This window comes from Amblyomma americanum, chromosome 1, assembly GCF_052857255.1.
Source record: "Amblyomma americanum isolate KBUSLIRL-KWMA chromosome 1, ASM5285725v1, whole genome shotgun sequence".
Taxonomy (NCBI): domain Eukaryota; kingdom Metazoa; phylum Arthropoda; class Arachnida; order Ixodida; family Ixodidae; genus Amblyomma; species Amblyomma americanum.
In genome coordinates, this window is record NC_135497.1 from 5284633 (window position 1) to 5300327 (window position 15695).

General features: G+C 47.2%; 2 protein-coding genes across 2 annotated transcripts; both read right to left on the reverse strand.

Annotated features, from left to right (window-relative positions):
* Positions 1 to 287: 287 nt before the first annotated feature.
* On the reverse strand, positions 288 to 3677 carry LOC144114593 (uncharacterized). Its single transcript, XM_077648475.1, has 5 exons — positions 3336 to 3677; positions 2658 to 2900; positions 2207 to 2378; positions 1986 to 2134; positions 288 to 481 (listed from the first exon to the last, which is right to left on the reverse strand). Exons 1-5 carry the CDS (start codon positions 3493 to 3495, stop codon positions 288 to 290), a joined length of 918 nt encoding a protein of 305 aa, XP_077504601.1. The 5' UTR covers positions 3496 to 3677.
* On the reverse strand, positions 3542 to 5145 carry LOC144114666 (uncharacterized). The gene is made up of 2 exons (XM_077648585.1): positions 4851 to 5145; positions 3542 to 3760 (listed from the first exon to the last, which is right to left on the reverse strand). The coding sequence occupies exons 1-2, from the start codon at positions 5019 to 5021 to the stop codon at positions 3542 to 3544; spliced, it is 390 nt and encodes a 129-aa protein (XP_077504711.1). The 5' UTR covers positions 5022 to 5145.
* Between the last annotated feature and the right edge of the window lie 10550 nt (positions 5146 to 15695).

The window sequence follows — 15695 nt, forward strand, 5'->3', positions numbered from 1 at the left end:
ACTTCAACCTCTGCCATGCTTCATGGCAGACATCATGGAATCACAGCACTTATAGCCGGGGACAAAGAGAGGACACACAGACAGCTGCACAGTTTTGCATGTCCGCTCTGTGTCCTCGTACGCAAGCGTTGTGAATCCACGATGTCTGATCAAAAAACAACTAGCCCAGCAACACGCCCTGCATAAATTCATGCGTATTAACATGCGACCAGACTACAACTTGTTTTGAAAGTAATGGGCCTATCCTTCAACACTGATTTCGTAATTTTAGGGAATACGCACCTGTACTAGACAGTGGTGCTCCCCATGCTACTGGCAAACCTAGACCTTCTTGCTGCCACGAGTTCATTCTTAGAGGGCCTCGGGAAAGAGCGACTCATGGGGGGTGGGGCAGTCGAAAGGTTTTCCGCAAAAGCTGCCTTGAAAGACGGCCACTGTTCACAGCAATGGACTGTCTCCTTCAGAAGCAGGCCAACATAATCTGGAAAACAACAAGCGTGCATATAATAACATCAGCATTATTAATGCCAACATTCCTGACACTAACCAGTTATACAAAAAGAGCGTGCTGAAGTGTACTAAAGAGGGTATAGGAGATACTGCTTTGTTTATGCCCATACACACCCATATTTTAGGTTTTCTTGGAAACGCCTACAATAGAACTTGGTGGCTGAAATTGAATACAACCTTTGTCCGTAATGTTCCGAGAATGAGTCCATTAAAAAAAATGCGTTTAACATTGAAAGCATTTGTGCAACACCCCTTCAGAATAGTCTCCCTTGAAGTCTATACACAGCTCCCAACGCTTCTTGAGGTCTTGGAAACAGTTGGAAAATGCCTCTTTTGGCAGGGCTGTCAGCTCCTTTGTCGTGGCGTCTTGAATGGCCTCCATGCTCCTAATTCAGTTACCTTTTAGGGCTCTCTTCACAGGAGGCAACAGGTAAAAATCGCATGGGGAGAGGCCAGGCGGGTATGGTGGATGGGGAAGTACAGTAATGCTGTGCTTAGCAAGAAATTTTATCACGCTGAGAGCAGTGTGCAGCCTTCCGTCATCGCGGTACGATTTCCCTGATCCGAGCCACGTTGTTTTCAGTCCGTGAGGTTGAAGGGCGTCCCTGCCTTGTGTTGTCTTCCACCGATGTTCTCCCCGAAATGAACCTCTTGTGCCACTCGAAAACTTGCGCCCGTGAAAATGTCTAGTTGCTGTAAACGTCACGAAGGAGCTCATATGTCTGTGTGGCTGTCGTGCCAAGCTTCACTCAGAATTTAATGTTTGCACGCTGTTCGAGGTGGACGTCCATCTCCACATTTCGTCACAGTAGAATGCACAGACGACCAGTGACAACGTATTTTCCTACATGTAAATTGCTCAGGTTAGCTTGGAAAGATGGCACATACACACCAACATTTCCTTTCAGGAATCATTTCTAGAGAAGAAAATAAATCAGTCTCAAAACGTTACGGACAAAGGTTGTACTTTGATTGGTTGGATGAATATGCCACCAAAATGCTGGCCAAGCCTATATTCTAAATACAAAGTTGAAAGTTAGATGCTGGTACACGTGTGAAAGATTGTAGTAAAATTTTAATGTATATACATAAAGCGAGGCCTGTAATGTACTCTATATAGTAGCGTGGCCAATGGCCATTTTCAAGTTTGCTGTCATTGGGGGTTGTCTGGTCCCAGGCTGCATCAACCCACGATATTGTGTTGCACTGACACCACCAGGTGGCTTAGAGCAGTCATGCCCATATATGATGGATATCCTTAGGCACGCTGTGCTTGATAATATGGCTTCACAATGGTTTGGAGCATATAGATTCAAATATTAAAGAAAAGAATTTGTTGCCGATATTAGAAGTTACACTTTAGTTACTTCTGTTTTTGTTTTCTTAGCCCACATTTTGTTTTGTATCCCTTTGAGGTCTTGGACCTTAAAGAGTTTACAAAAAATTGTTTTTGTAATGCTAAGTAAACTGCTTACCATATGAAGGCTCCGCTTTCACGGGACAAGCAACGGCTGTACCCTTCCTTGCTTTTGGGTGCTTTATTTTCCATCTGGACAGTCCTTCAGCTGTGGTGGCCTGTCCTTTGCTGGCATTCTCATTGAAATGGAGTATTGCCAGTTGTGTTCTGAAAAACCAGACAAATAATTCGAGCGGGTCATCAGGTGTAAATTTTCGCATAACATCATTCACTACTTACCTTGCACGCATGCCCTCAGGTGAGAAGCATACAGACTTTGGTGCAAAGCCTATCAGTACACTGTGGAAAGCCTCCAAGCTGAAGGTGTGTGTACAGGGAGCCAGTTGCCTGATGTCTTTCAGGATACGAGGTGAGCTCACAACCTCTACAAACTTGTTGTGTGCAGTTGTCCCTGCATTGACAAATCAATTTCTCAGGAAAGCCTTCTCCGAAAAAAGCCTTCTCCATCTTTTTAGGCGGGCATAACTCCCAATGACAACAACAAATAATTCTTTGGGAAAGGTTCAAAATTAGCTGGATGCCCGCAACTTCGCTGTTTCACGAAGCATGTCGCATGCCATACTTCATCACAAGAACATGATTCTAATGTGGAAAGCAAATGAACATTTAGGAAACAAATTCAGTTCCTTGCAGAGAGCATATCTTGCTTTCAAATAGTTACATTACTCACCAGGAACTAGCCATTCCCTTTCTCCAAGTTCATCGTGTGCACAATGCGTGTAAAGGCCTGGATGTCCCGTGTGTATATTTGCAGCGTGCCGCTCCATGCTTTTGCACATGTCTGTCAGTAGTTCTGCACTGCCATCGCTGAGGGCTGCACACCAATATAGGTGATTACTGGCTGGCTGAATCCATATTTTTAGCACACTGCATCCAGCTCGTTTTGCATGGGCAGCCAGCTTCTTCTTGATGCCTGGAATGGAGGTGTAATAATTAATGAAGATTAATCCTTCAGTCATTACATGTTAACCTGGCTCTTGAGCTTCCACACCGAAACACCCACCTTCCCTCCTCTAGCCTGCAGAACTCAAGGAATCCGGTTTCACACCACAGTGCCCATCCGCAACCTGTGCATGCATGGCTGGCCTTTCCCTCATAGTCATTGACATAAACCACAGCCAAAAAGGACAGCAAACAGATAAAACTTCCCCCATCTTCTTGCCTCTTCAAATTCAGGAACCTCTCCCACTGCTTCACTATATTCACTACAATTTTGCTGTGCGCCCCGCTTTTCTTGTAGTAAAGTCTGCTTGGAACAATGAAATTTAGTCTAAAATTTCGCCGCATTCTACAAAACATGATGCAGGAAACAGTCTTATCTGCGAAGCGTAGGTTCATTCGGTTCTACCTTTTGAGATATGCCAACAATCATAGTAGTGTCGGATGGTGGGCTCCTGCGTCCGCATATACTTGGTGACTTGGCCGTGCCGGTCAGTTGTCACTGACGCCACCTTCAGCCCCCGCTCCTTCACCATGTTGAGGCTCTTCACAAAGGCGAACTTCTCCATGGAGGTGCTTGATTGTACATCTGCACACTTTTGTCGGGAAAAAAAGCTAAGTTACATCACAGAGCCATTTTATTAAAAAGCTGTGACCTACCTCCCCGACTTGCACTTGCTCGAAGTGAAGAATTTTGTTTAGCTGGGCAACGTGCAAAGAGTAAGTTAAAAATTTTGCACAAAATCCTGGCGAATCGCAACGTCCATCGCCAGCCAAGTCCACAGTGCAGCCTTCCAACTGGCGAAACAACTCCTCCTGTTGTTGTTGCCAGATCTGGTATGACAAAGGTGCAGTTTTTAAACATCACATCAAATGCAGAACACTATTACGCTGCTTCTTCTGTTCTTGACAGGTACCATGAAATGATTTTGAGAACCTCTTTTCAGAACTCTTCCTTATTTAAGATATGAGGGTGAAGAACCATTGCAATTCGCAACCAAAAGCAATTAATGTGTTATACATAGTTGAATAAAATGGGACATATAGAAATCTCTGGGCAGTGCTGTACGCATGCGTGAAGAACTTTAATTGCTTCACTTGTTTTGCAGCAGATGTTGCTAACAGCGTTGCTCTTTTATTTTGATTATTGTGCTCGTCTGGTGCTACCTATGTTCTAGATGTGCACTGTCGACTTCAGGACTTGTCACTGTAATGACGGTTTGGGCCGCACCATTCATTGGAGAGTCGAGGAGAAAAGGCGTCTGGAATTTTCTACCCTTGTTTTCTTCAAAAGTGAGTGCAGTGGATCGAAAATGAATAGCTGTTGCTGAGTCTTTTGGAAATTGAAGCTGCTTTGGGGTCATTCTGTCAGAAAATCATTTCATGGACCCTTTATGTAAATTCACGATCAAAATATTATGGGACACGTGTTCTCGAAAAAAAAATTTATTCCAGCTCTGTCTTGTGAGGAAGCTGCGTGGTATTGCTTCCAGGGTATAGAGCATATTTGCCCCCACATACCGTGATACATTTCATGTGGCTGGATTACGCAACAGAGCCACAATTTTTTTTCCCATGTACTCGTGTCCAATAAACTTTTGATTGCGATAGTATGTGGACCCTCCAGAACACATGCCTCACAGACCAGATATTACATCAGCACATACAGATAGAACCTTGTGTCTTAAAACGAGAGGGGTTTTTGATGTTGACAGGCACATGGGCAGACCCAGGGTCTTCACCCGAGAGGGGGATCAGCTCATGAGAGGTTGTTCGATATTATAAGCAAGGTAGAGTGATCAAGTTTCTCAGTGCTTTGACTCCAAATGATGACCTACTGGATGACTTACTGCTTGAACTGAAGTAACTAATTGTGAAATATTGGTTCAGCAATTCATTTTACAATGCACAACCTTTCTCCTACCTTGTCGATTGCAGGAAGCAGGTAGCCTCGTTGGTAATTGTAGAATGTTCGTGGCGTGAACACCTGCACGTTCACATAGTTGAACATCCGGAGCACTGAGGTGGGACTGGTGCCAGCGAACAACATAGCTGCTGACATCAGCACGTTGCCCGCCGCCTTGCCATTGATCATCGGTTGGCTTGACCATGTCAGGAAGTGGTGGTTTGCACACAGTGTCTGTATTTGAAGCCAAGTCCCAGACACATGACTTACACTTTTGCAAGCGGCAAAGCACTTGCGGCACACTTGGAATAGTTCTTTCAGGCAACTTTCAAATATTATAAATTTTTTATCATCCTGTGGAAGGACTTCTTCAGTGGTGGAGTCAAGTCTGAAACAAAGTAAAGTGAGTTGCAATGGTTAAATAGTCATGTGATGCTGCCGAGATAACTGAAAGCTAGAATTTAACAGCATTAAAGAGCAGTAAATGTAATGGTTGCCCACACCGACACTGCGCCTTCTTTGTTGTAGTGCGCATTTTTCCATTCTGTGCATTTTTTTGCTTGTAATTAATGTTATGACAGGTTTGCAAAGCTTGCAAATTTTTTTGTCTCACTGATGCTGCATGAGCAGCTGCTTGTGCCATGGAATATTGCAAAAGCATTTCAATGGATCAAGAGCTGCTTTATGAATATTCATAGGGTGCGAAGTTGGCCAGCTGGAGAGAGGACATGTGCACCACCACAACGAAATTATGCGAGCGCAGACAGTACGATACTCATACCTGCCCCTGCCCGAGAAAAGGGAGGACAACCTTATGTGCTCTTCTACCTACTAAATGACTGATTTGATTTTTAGTCACGCCATCATAATGGAACGGCATTCAGTGCACATGCTAAAGGGGTACGTATTAAGTCATAATTATTACCCCAAGAAGGTCTCGTTAAGTGATGGGAAAAACTCCGAGCTCTGCAGAGTGTTATGCTCCTCTTCACAGTCTGAGGCTTCGGATTCTATGGGGCTGGATGACTGTCGTGGAGCGAATGAGATGGGAGACGGTGCTCGACCATCAATTGGTAGTGAGGGGACTGTTTGGCAGGGAGGAGGTGGTAGAGAAGAAACAGGTTGCGTTGTGGAGGCTGGAGCTGTGCTTGTATTCGTGCAAGCTTCACAGTGTGCGCTGGTGGTCTGCCCGGCATCTGTCTGCACGTGGATATCCTTTCTCACGGAAATGTGGAGGTTCACCTGTGTATCTGAAAGTTAATGAAGAAAATGAAACTCATGCAATGCCAAGTGCTGTTTGTTTATACAATGTTAATATCACACAGTTATGGAATCCTCATTATCAACTAATAGGCATGCGACTGGCAAACTTGGTATCAGTTATGCTATCACTACCTGCATGTGAAATACGTGATGGCTTCCTTCGGAGGCCAAAAAAAATTTTATACATTATTCCAGCACTTCCCCAGATTGGAACTGACAACACGAATGCCTCCTCCAGAATTTGTCAAGCATTCAGTGGTACCAGTGAACAATGAATGCATCAAACAGTGCTCCTTCCCTCTTCCTAAACCGCGAAAAAATTATTGCGACCCAATTTATTCTTGTGGAATGTGGGTAGAACACGAACGCGCCACTGCTGCAAGGAAAATCTTACATCGTGTTCGCACATCACGGCCGTCAGTCTGGCAGGCAACAGTGAAGGAGTTTCTTGGGGTCTGTGTGCAGCTGTCAACCATTTGAGGCGAAGTTTGCGCCTCTTCGGCTGTCAAAATTGCTTCCACATCCTGCGGTTCGGGTAGTTCCTAAAAAAGGAAAAGCTGTTAGCAACCGAAAGAAAGGACAACAAACTGTAATAAAGTTCATCATTTTCGTCTCGCGAACTTACCTCGGACCTTCTCCGCTTTTTGGCGGTGCGCCGGGCGAGAGGTTTTGCGTCGGTACGGCGTCTCGCTTGATGCGAGCATTCTTCAAATCCATACCGAGGCTTCGAAGGACATCCAGGTTCGTTTCGTAGTCGCCCGGTAGAAAGTGCTCGGAGCACACGTACCCGGTCTGACTGCCCATATCGCGGTTAATGGCTCGAAGCCACAGGGCTCTTCGCTGCGGGTCTCCGGGCAACTTGTGAAATCTCACATTGCTTCCATTCTTGTAAGTCGTGCGGCACTGTCTCACAAGGCACACAGTTGGCATGGCGTGCACTGAAACGCGGATAACACGCTGAAAACCACAGCCTGGATGGAACTGCCACGACACAAAGAGCAGCGAGCTACTGTAGCGTGCAGCCGGAGGCCTGGGTTGGATTGAGTTGTTTGGTCACAAACCGACTAATGGGATCGTGAAAACGCCGCGAGTCGTGTCGGACTGAACTCGACCCTTCCACTTCACCCGAAGGGTGCATTGACAAGCAACCGCCTCCGCAAAATACACAATCATTCACGCTTTGGTTTCCGAAAACATTTGTTTTGCAGGTGAGAACAGAAGCGGGAGCCGGTTGACAACTCGTGTAGTCGCACCTCGCAGGGCGCGCCACGAGAGTTGACTCACTCGTATTGAGCGCATGTAAACGGAGAGTCGTCGAGTTTGGCCGGCCTTTCTCAACTCGATGCCCTGACGGAACCACCCGCTATCGAGTTCATGTAAACGAAAGACCCCACGGAGGACGGAGAAGCGTAACCGAAACCGAAACTGATCCCAGGTCAATGACTGATCTAGGATCACGTGCTGTTCTTTGCCGAGTAACGTTCCGTGTGCAAATAATTGTCACACTTTTTTTAGCTTTCTAACTTTCATACTAATCTATTATTTTGGGGTAAACGAAACTGAAAGGTATATCAGTTTCTAAGCGTCTTAATGTGGCGTAGTTGGGTAGTACTTCTGTCAGCCGCCGGGGTCGCATGGTCGTTTCACGAGCGCAAAAAGGCAACGATTTCCAACGGGCTTTATTAAATGCAGACTCAATATTGCGCTGAAATATTTCGGAATCGGCATGTACAATATTTATTGAATCAATGTAAATTACAACCGGGCGGCTTCATTTTCTTTTCACAACCCCTTTAAGGTGTACTGCTACACAGTGTCAGCGGTAGTTTACATTGGTAAGTAATACAAATTTAGAAAACTTAAACGGCAAGCAATGAAGAGAAGCCAAAGCAAACACGCCGCTGCGGTCGGTCTTTCGTGAGAGCTGACCATCAGTGAGAGACGTAAGGTCGTTTCGCACCGAAGGGAAGCCAAAACAGAAAGGCCCAGACATCTCGCCACTCGTATGAACACCAACATGCACGATGGCTAAAAACATACTACGAAGGAAAGATGCTGGCACGGCTCCATGTTTGCTTATGTTTATTCGCCCTGTTACTCTAGCGCTTGAGCGGTCGCTTCGATATTTATGTTGCCATTATTCGTTGCCCTCGTAACAAACGGACAGTAGGCCTTAACAACTGACGGATTAGAAAGAAGTCTCACCTGACGATGGCACTTTGTGGTCTGTTCCGTCGCAGGGCGCTTGGGAGTGTGGGAAGCCTGCTAGATTCCCGCCGTGGCGTCTGCGCGGCATCCCGCGTCGCCCTCTTTCCCTTTCTCCCGCCTCGGGCGGCGGAGAGACGACTGGTGGCTAATCGCTGTCATTCGGCCGCAGCTCCGCTCCCGGCTTCCCAAGGGCCTTTGCCATTGGTGACTTCTGGCGGGAATTCGGGACCCGTTTGGGATGGTCGCGCGGCGCGCGACCGTCCGAGCGGGGCCCAGAGAGAGAGAGAGAGACCCCTCCGAGACAGCGTAAGGTGCGTACGTTACTGTTCGTCCGGGCCGGCCTCTGCCGTTCGGACCAGTTCATACTCGAGCTCGCCAGCGTGGGTCCTTGATCCGCCGCGGCTCGAGCCTTTCCAGGGGTCCAACGACCTCTGACAGGCGCACCTTGCGTTGACTGCCCACTCTCTCTCGCAAACGGCCCAACGGCCGACACGAGAGAGATCACAGCACTGCCGCGGGGACAATCTCCTGCAGCGGCGTGCTAGCGGCGCGCATTTCTCTTGTTGCCCCGAGCGCGCACCGGAGCCTTGCTCTGAGCGTGCCCCGGGACGGGGTGACTGTTGAGCGTGTGTGTGTGCCGCTGGAGGACGGCGTCAATAAACGTGTCCTTTGTGAACTTGGAGGCCTGTTTCTTGCGGCGAGCCGCTCTCCTCTCTGCAGAGATTGAACGCCGCCGCAGCGGTGCCCCAGGGTGCGTGTGGTGACGGCTGATCGGGGCCCTTGGCTCGCGCGAAGCTCGAACCCGCGGTGGGTAGTGGCCTGTGTCTACTGAGAAACCCACAGGAGAAACAACGAGCTCGAGGAACGATGTCTCTTGAATGACGCCACTGACTGAGTCCACGGTTGCAATCTCAGCAGCACTATGCTAAAAAATCAGAAATAACCGCACAGCTGGCCTCTGACGTTGAAGGTTCGGCGCACTCTCGTGGAGTCCAGGTCTTGTGGAGAACTGCTGTTACTGAGTGGACACCTTCGCTGGCAGTACTCAAAACTACCGTAGAGGATGTACCTGGAACGTCGATGAAGAGACGCAGTGTGCTTAGCCAGTTCTAGACTCTGTCCTTTTTACCTGGCGATACCAGTTAACTACGCCTGGAGGGAGTGAGAAGGGGGGAGGACAGGGGGTTGGCGGGAACTTAGGGCCCAATAAGGCGACTCCTAGGAATTTGTTGGTACTGCCCTGCGACAAAAGCACTCCAGCGAGCAGTATAGGGACCATTAGCGGAAATGAGTCAGCATTTTAGAGATTTGCTTTCCAAAAGAAAAAGATGTGGTTTCTCAGACGACCGTCAAACATTCTTTGTTGAAACGAAAAATGTCAAGCTCCCCTTCAGAGTAAACTAAGGAGTGCCGCGGCAATTGACTTCAAGATGGTTCGGAGGAAGGTGTGGAAAGAGTACAAGGGCACAACAAACCATAGAGGGGATCCCTGGAGCGGGACAGTAGGGGCTAGGCAGGAAATGGGCCTTGGTTCTCGTGTTGGCAGTAGTGGGCTTCCTCGCACTAATCTTTCTTAACTTTCAAAATTTCAGGAAAGACGTCTTACGTTTTCCAACCGAAAACACTACGTCAAAGATGGCAATCTCGCATCCTTGTTGGAAAAGGAAAGGGGGAGGTGCCCCTTTTCCTGTGGGTCATTTCATGGGAAACGTTACAGGGTCCAAAAAAGACCGTGACTGATTTTGTCGAAAAAAATTCGGTTAATTGTCGAGTATGTGAATACCTTTCTTTTTATAGTATTTTCGAGGAAAAAAATATCTCACGTAAGCGCCTTTCGAAGTTTTTGTGAAAACGCGAAAGTTGCTCGCAGGTGAATATTTTTGAATCAGGCATGAAAGCAGAATAAAGAACAAATTCATTCTATTATCGCGTACGCATCGTTCTTTGATGCAACGTCATTATTGCCCCCATATAAGACATTGCTGCTTTTTCTCGGTACAATAAAGCAGCAAAAAATTGTGCATTTCCAGAATTTGTTATTATAAACGTTGTTCATATTTCAATCACAATAAAATTTTTACCGTCCACTTAATAGTAGTCGTCTGCCAAAAATATATTGATCTTTCTTTAAAGAGTATTTTTTTAGAAAATCAGCCCCAAAGTTGGCAAAAAGTGATGCTTTTCTTAGATTGAGACCAAAATTAAGCATAAAGGCCATCGAGATAAAAGACTTGAGATTACTCTTTAAACATACAGACTTATTAGCTTGCAATCCACAGTCTTTTGTTTGAATAAATTTTGTATGCCGCAAAAAAATTTTTTTTTGAAAGTTCACTACCAGTGTCATGGGGTTTGCACTACCGAAATGCGCTTTCACCGCATCACACGTGCGCTGCACCGACCTTTTATTTTGGTACGCATGTTTTCTTTAGGCCTTTGCCAAGCGAGGACGTTCTCAGTCAGTTGATGCCAGTAAGTATCCATCTTGAACGAGGTCCTTTCCTCGCCTTAACACTCATTTTTGGCCACAGCGTGGCCATGTAAACGAATAAAACATAGATGTGACGATTATTGTGTGGAAGGTATTCGTAAACGATTTTGAATTATTTAGCGGCCGTATGCGAATATCACATAGAGATTCATGCATATTAGTGTCTTCCGCATAATTGTAGTCAAGGAAAACATGCCACCAAAATTGTGTGTGTATTCCTTTAAAAAAAATTATACGTGTAACGTTGAGAGACCGGAAGCGGGCAGAGTGGGGGAGGGAATAACCGCCGGTTAATGATATGCTAGTCGAAATCAAGAGCAAGAAATGGGCTTGTGCAAGGCATTTAATACGAAGGCAAGATAACCGCTTGCCTTTAAGGGTAACGGAGTGGATTCCAAGAGAAAGCAAGTTTAGCAGGGCGCTACAGAAGGTTAGTTAGGCGGATGAGATAAAGAAGTTCGCAGGCATAGGGCGTGCGCAGCTGACAATAGACTGGGTTAATTGGAGAGACATGGGAGAGGCCTTTGCCCTGCAGTGGGTGTAGTCAGGCTGATGATGATGATGATGACTCCTTTAAAGGGACACTCAGGAGAACTAGCATTTTTTTTTGTTAGCAAAATCTGGTAGTTCGACATTTCATGGTTTTGTTGCCGCTTGTCCGGGCGCGAAAGATGCATTTATTTCAAGGAAATTTGGATTCATAGTTGAAAAAGTTTTTCCCGCTCCTCTGATTCAAACTCAGGGAACTCTTATGACGCCACGGCAACTCTTATGACGTCACAGAACGGCGTGACGTGAATCGTGACGTAAACGCAACTGCGTGATTTCTGCCGGCTAGCGGTGCGGTGTGCAACCTTCCTTTGCAAGCCTCAGAGGTTCGTGACGTCCATGAAGTAAGGATAATTCCTCCAAGGTGGCGCCTCTTGTCCTAGGAAGTCATCACGCTTGTACTTGCGAGATTGGCCTGTGGCGGCGATACCTGTATTTTTGTTCGTGCTATTTTCTACATTACAAGAGCTTTGTTTTCAGGAAGAGTGGAGTTTTTGTGATCAGGAGCTGGTATTCTATGGATACAAGCCAACTTCAATTTCTCCTCAGTGTCCCTTTAAAAACCCGGTTCGACACCTTCCCTTGCCACAAGGCAACGAGACTTTTTTAGACCAGCACGGCCGCAAGCTCCGGATGCCTTCACGGGGGCTGGTATCGCAAACTGGAAGGAGAATAAGGAGAAATTTTCCAATCACGAAAAGTCAGGAGGGCATAGAAACGCTGTCTACCAGCACAGCAGCCTGCAGGCGACGTCGGTTCGTAACCAAGTCAATACTCAAGCTCTAAGGCAGCAGGAGATAGCGAAGCGATCTCTGAAGCTTAATTTTCAGGCATCCGAGTACCTATTGCGCCAGGGTCTCCCATTCTGTGGTCACACAGACAAGGAAGGGAACTTCCATCAGTACCTCATGTTACGCGCACAAGATAGTGATGAATTCACAACTGGTATGAAACGGAACACGACGTACACTTCTGCACTGCTGCCAAATAAGATATTAAACCATTTTGTAGAGACCATGCAAGAAACACTGTGCAGCGTCATTCCGGCAACCGACTACGCCATAATTGTAGATTGGACGCGCGGGACGTCGCCGGTGTTGAGCAGGAAAGCACATCTGTGCAATACGTCGATGACACAATGACTGACAAACTTTTATAGCTTGCTTTAACTACGTTACCTCTTACTCATCACGTCTCTTGATTTCTTGGGGTCTGCTGCCACCTTCTTTCGGCGTCAAGTCCGAGGAATTCCAGATGGTGACTCCCGTAGTAAATCGATATAGCAACGAAATTGGTGATTGATTGGTGACTTCACTATTGTATCCAATTGGGGATTGATTGAGGACTTAACTTATAAATCCAAGATGTCGGCCAATAATGATAATTAATTGAGGACAATAAATAACAAATCCAAGATGGCGGCAGCTAACGCTCGTTACTTGAACTAGTTCCAGACGCTGGCGGCATCTTTTTTTATAGAAGTAGGATAATATTAATAATAATTGGTTCTTGGGGAAAGGAAATGGCGCAGTATCTGTCTCATATATCGTTGGACACCTGAACCGCGCCGTAAGGGAAGGGATAAAGGAGGGAGTCAAAGAAGAAAGGAAGGAGAGGTGCCGTAGTGGAGGGCTCCGGAATAATTTCGACCACCTGGGGATCTTTAACGTGCACTGACATCGCACAGCACACGGGCGCCTTAGCGTTTTTCCTCCATAAAAACGCAGCCGCCGCGGTCGGGTTCGACCCGGGAACTCCGGATCAGTAGTCGAGCGCCCTAACCACTGAGCCACCGCGAAGTAGGATGGCAAATGGAATATCGCGGGATATTCCTTACCTGACCTCCTGGTCTTTGTAGTTCACCTACTGTAGGAAACTCTTCATCGTCAATGCTAATGATAATAAGATATGTACAAAGAGCGCTTCGGCCGTGAACCCCTCCGGTTTAACGCCGGCCAAATATTTTCGAACGCCAGACATGCAGCAATTCCTCAGTTGTTTCTCGTCCATTCGTTTAAACCGTCGTGAACAGAGGCTGTCCGACTAACGCGAGATGCCATCTACTGGGAAACAAAGGTCAGTTTATCGTGAAACTAAAATAAAACCCCGATTTCACATAGGCTGACTCCCAGAGCAGCTTTCAGTGGCACCGCCATATTGAATCGATTCAGGCGCTCCCTCTAGGTAGTGAAGATCACCAATACGCTGCAGCATGCAGGCAGGCTGTGATATTTTTTGTAGCGAGAGCTACACTGGGCTACCAGCAGTGCATTTCGCAGTGGCTGGGACAGGCCAGTTGTGCGCATGCGCAGTTACTATGGAAACCGGAGATTTGCAGCAGGTGCGGCGTGCGCTCTACCGTCGGAGGAAAGCGCAGCGCGCGCTTCATCGCCGCACGCCGCTCTATCACCCGAACCGCGCGTCGCATGCGCAGGATTGCGTATAAAAGGCGGAGATATAATAGGCGTCTTTATCACAACGTTTGACATGGAATCACAGAAGGAGAGTCCAGGCGCTGCTAAGCGGCAGTATGGACAAGAGAAGAGAAACTCTTCCGATCCTGAGGTCGTCGCCTGGCTTACTCAACAAAGATAGAATGTCCGTGAGAAGGCGAAGAGTGCAGCGGAGACGCCCGAACAGAGAGAGTAACGGCTTGCCAAACGGAGATGCCAGACTGCCGACCGTATTAGACGGCTTTATGATACATCGTTCTGGCGCACGAAAAACACGAACGAAGGAAGAACAGACACACAATCGCCGGACATCAACAGTTGATGTCCGGCGATTGTGTGTCTGTTCTTCCTTCGTCCGTGTTTTTCGTGCGCCAGAACGATGTATCATAATGCGACTGTGCCCAGCTGTCTACGATTAGCGTATTAGACGGCGCATAGCCGCCGAGATGGAGCCCAATGTCTATCATTGCTAACAATACAGTGACCACAACAAGCTCAGCCAGGGAAATGTACCTCTCGCCACGTATAGGCTGGCATAGCCGAGCTAAGCCACTGCCAATTTTTTTTTTTTGCAGCGATAGCTGTATCCGCCGCACCTTTACAAACGCGCCTTAACCCAGCTTTCACCGCGGATGTGTGAGGAGGAGCGGAGCCATCGCTACGAATGGCGAGGGGAGAGGAACGCCAGCTGCGCGCTAACCAGGCCGGTCACAGTCATAGATGCGGTCGGTGAGAAGGAGCACCAGCTGCTGGCCAAGCGGACGAGGGGAAGCGCAGCCAAAGCTACGCATACAAAGCCACAAAGTAGATAGCCACGATTAATGTCGGCGTTGTCAGTAGTGGGCGAAGAGTGCAGCGAATCCTGTGACATTGGGTGCGTTCCAATACTCCCAAGTAGACGGCTACTTAGACCTCTAGCCGGACAGCCGCCATCTTGGGACGCGTTCCATTTCTCACGAAGCAATAAGACTGCTTCGCCGAAGTCCACGTCGATGCAGGCTAACTTGCTGTCTAAAGATGGCGGAGCTCATGCACGCGGATGAGCGAGTCGTGCTCTAGCGGGCGTCGGACTGTGCACGGAGTATAGGAAAGGAAAAATGTGAGTCATTACATTATGTTATTTGCTACGCAAAGTAGTGTCCAATTAATCTTCGGGGACGTGCGATTCCTAGCAGTGAATCACGCAGGAGAAAATCGTTCACTTGAGAGCTCTGCTACAGCAGCGGACGCTGTAGGTCTGTTTACGTGGTCTGTTTACGTGATCCGGTATCTGACGATGCCGGATCTTAATTAGCACCTTGATTTTCGAGATTAATACTCGTCGTAGTCGTTGGGTTCTTCGACGGGCGTTAAGACGGCTGGCGTGACGGTTAACAAATGTGTTCTTCTGTTGCTGTATTAGTTGCATCAACTCTTTCGCGTACATTCTTTTTTATCTCTACACTCTCAGAACAAGCACACCGGCATGTTGCGAATTGATTTTAGACTTTGCAGGATTAAAGCTCGCTGCTTTCTTTAGGTTTCTCGCCGGCGCCGAGTGCCACGTACGGCAAACAGCGGGTTTAATGGCACGCATGTGTTTTCCTGTTGCAGTGTATATTAGCCGTATCGCATTTCGCGCATATTGATTACAGTCTTTCGTATTCTTTATTATGTTTACAGCGCCGTCTGGACGAGCACTTTCGAGGAGCATGTACAGTTTAGCATCAATAATAAAAGAATAATCGCATATCTCTTTAGCGTTGTCTTCGGAGAGAGGCCGTCTGCTACATGTAGACTGACCGATAGGCACATCCACCAGTCCGGTTTACGCGCAATGTCATTCCAGAAAAAAATGTGAAAACTTGTTGAGAACACATTTTTAATGATCGTTATTGCTCAGTTTGATAAAAATTGTAG

Coding starts and splice junctions, on each gene's coding strand:
- LOC144114593 (XM_077648475.1), bottom strand. CDS start 3,495: ATGGAGAAGTTCGCCTTTGTGAAGAGCCTCAACATGGTGAAGGAGCGG. Junction 2,379..2,657: donor AAGGGAATGGCTAGTTCCTG/GTGAGTAATGTA, acceptor TTGTCAATGCAG/GGACAACTGCACACAACAAG. Junction 482..1,985: donor GAAAGCGGAGCCTTCATATG/GTAAGCAGTTTA, acceptor GTTGTTTTCCAG/ATTATGTTGGCCTGCTTCTG.
- LOC144114666 (XM_077648585.1), bottom strand. CDS start 5,021: ATGATCAATGGCAAGGCGGCGGGCAACGTGCTGATGTCAGCAGCTATG. Junction 3,761..4,850: donor TGCTTCCTGCAATCGACAAG/GTAGGAGAAAGG, acceptor TTGTCATACCAG/ATCTGGCAACAACAACAGGA.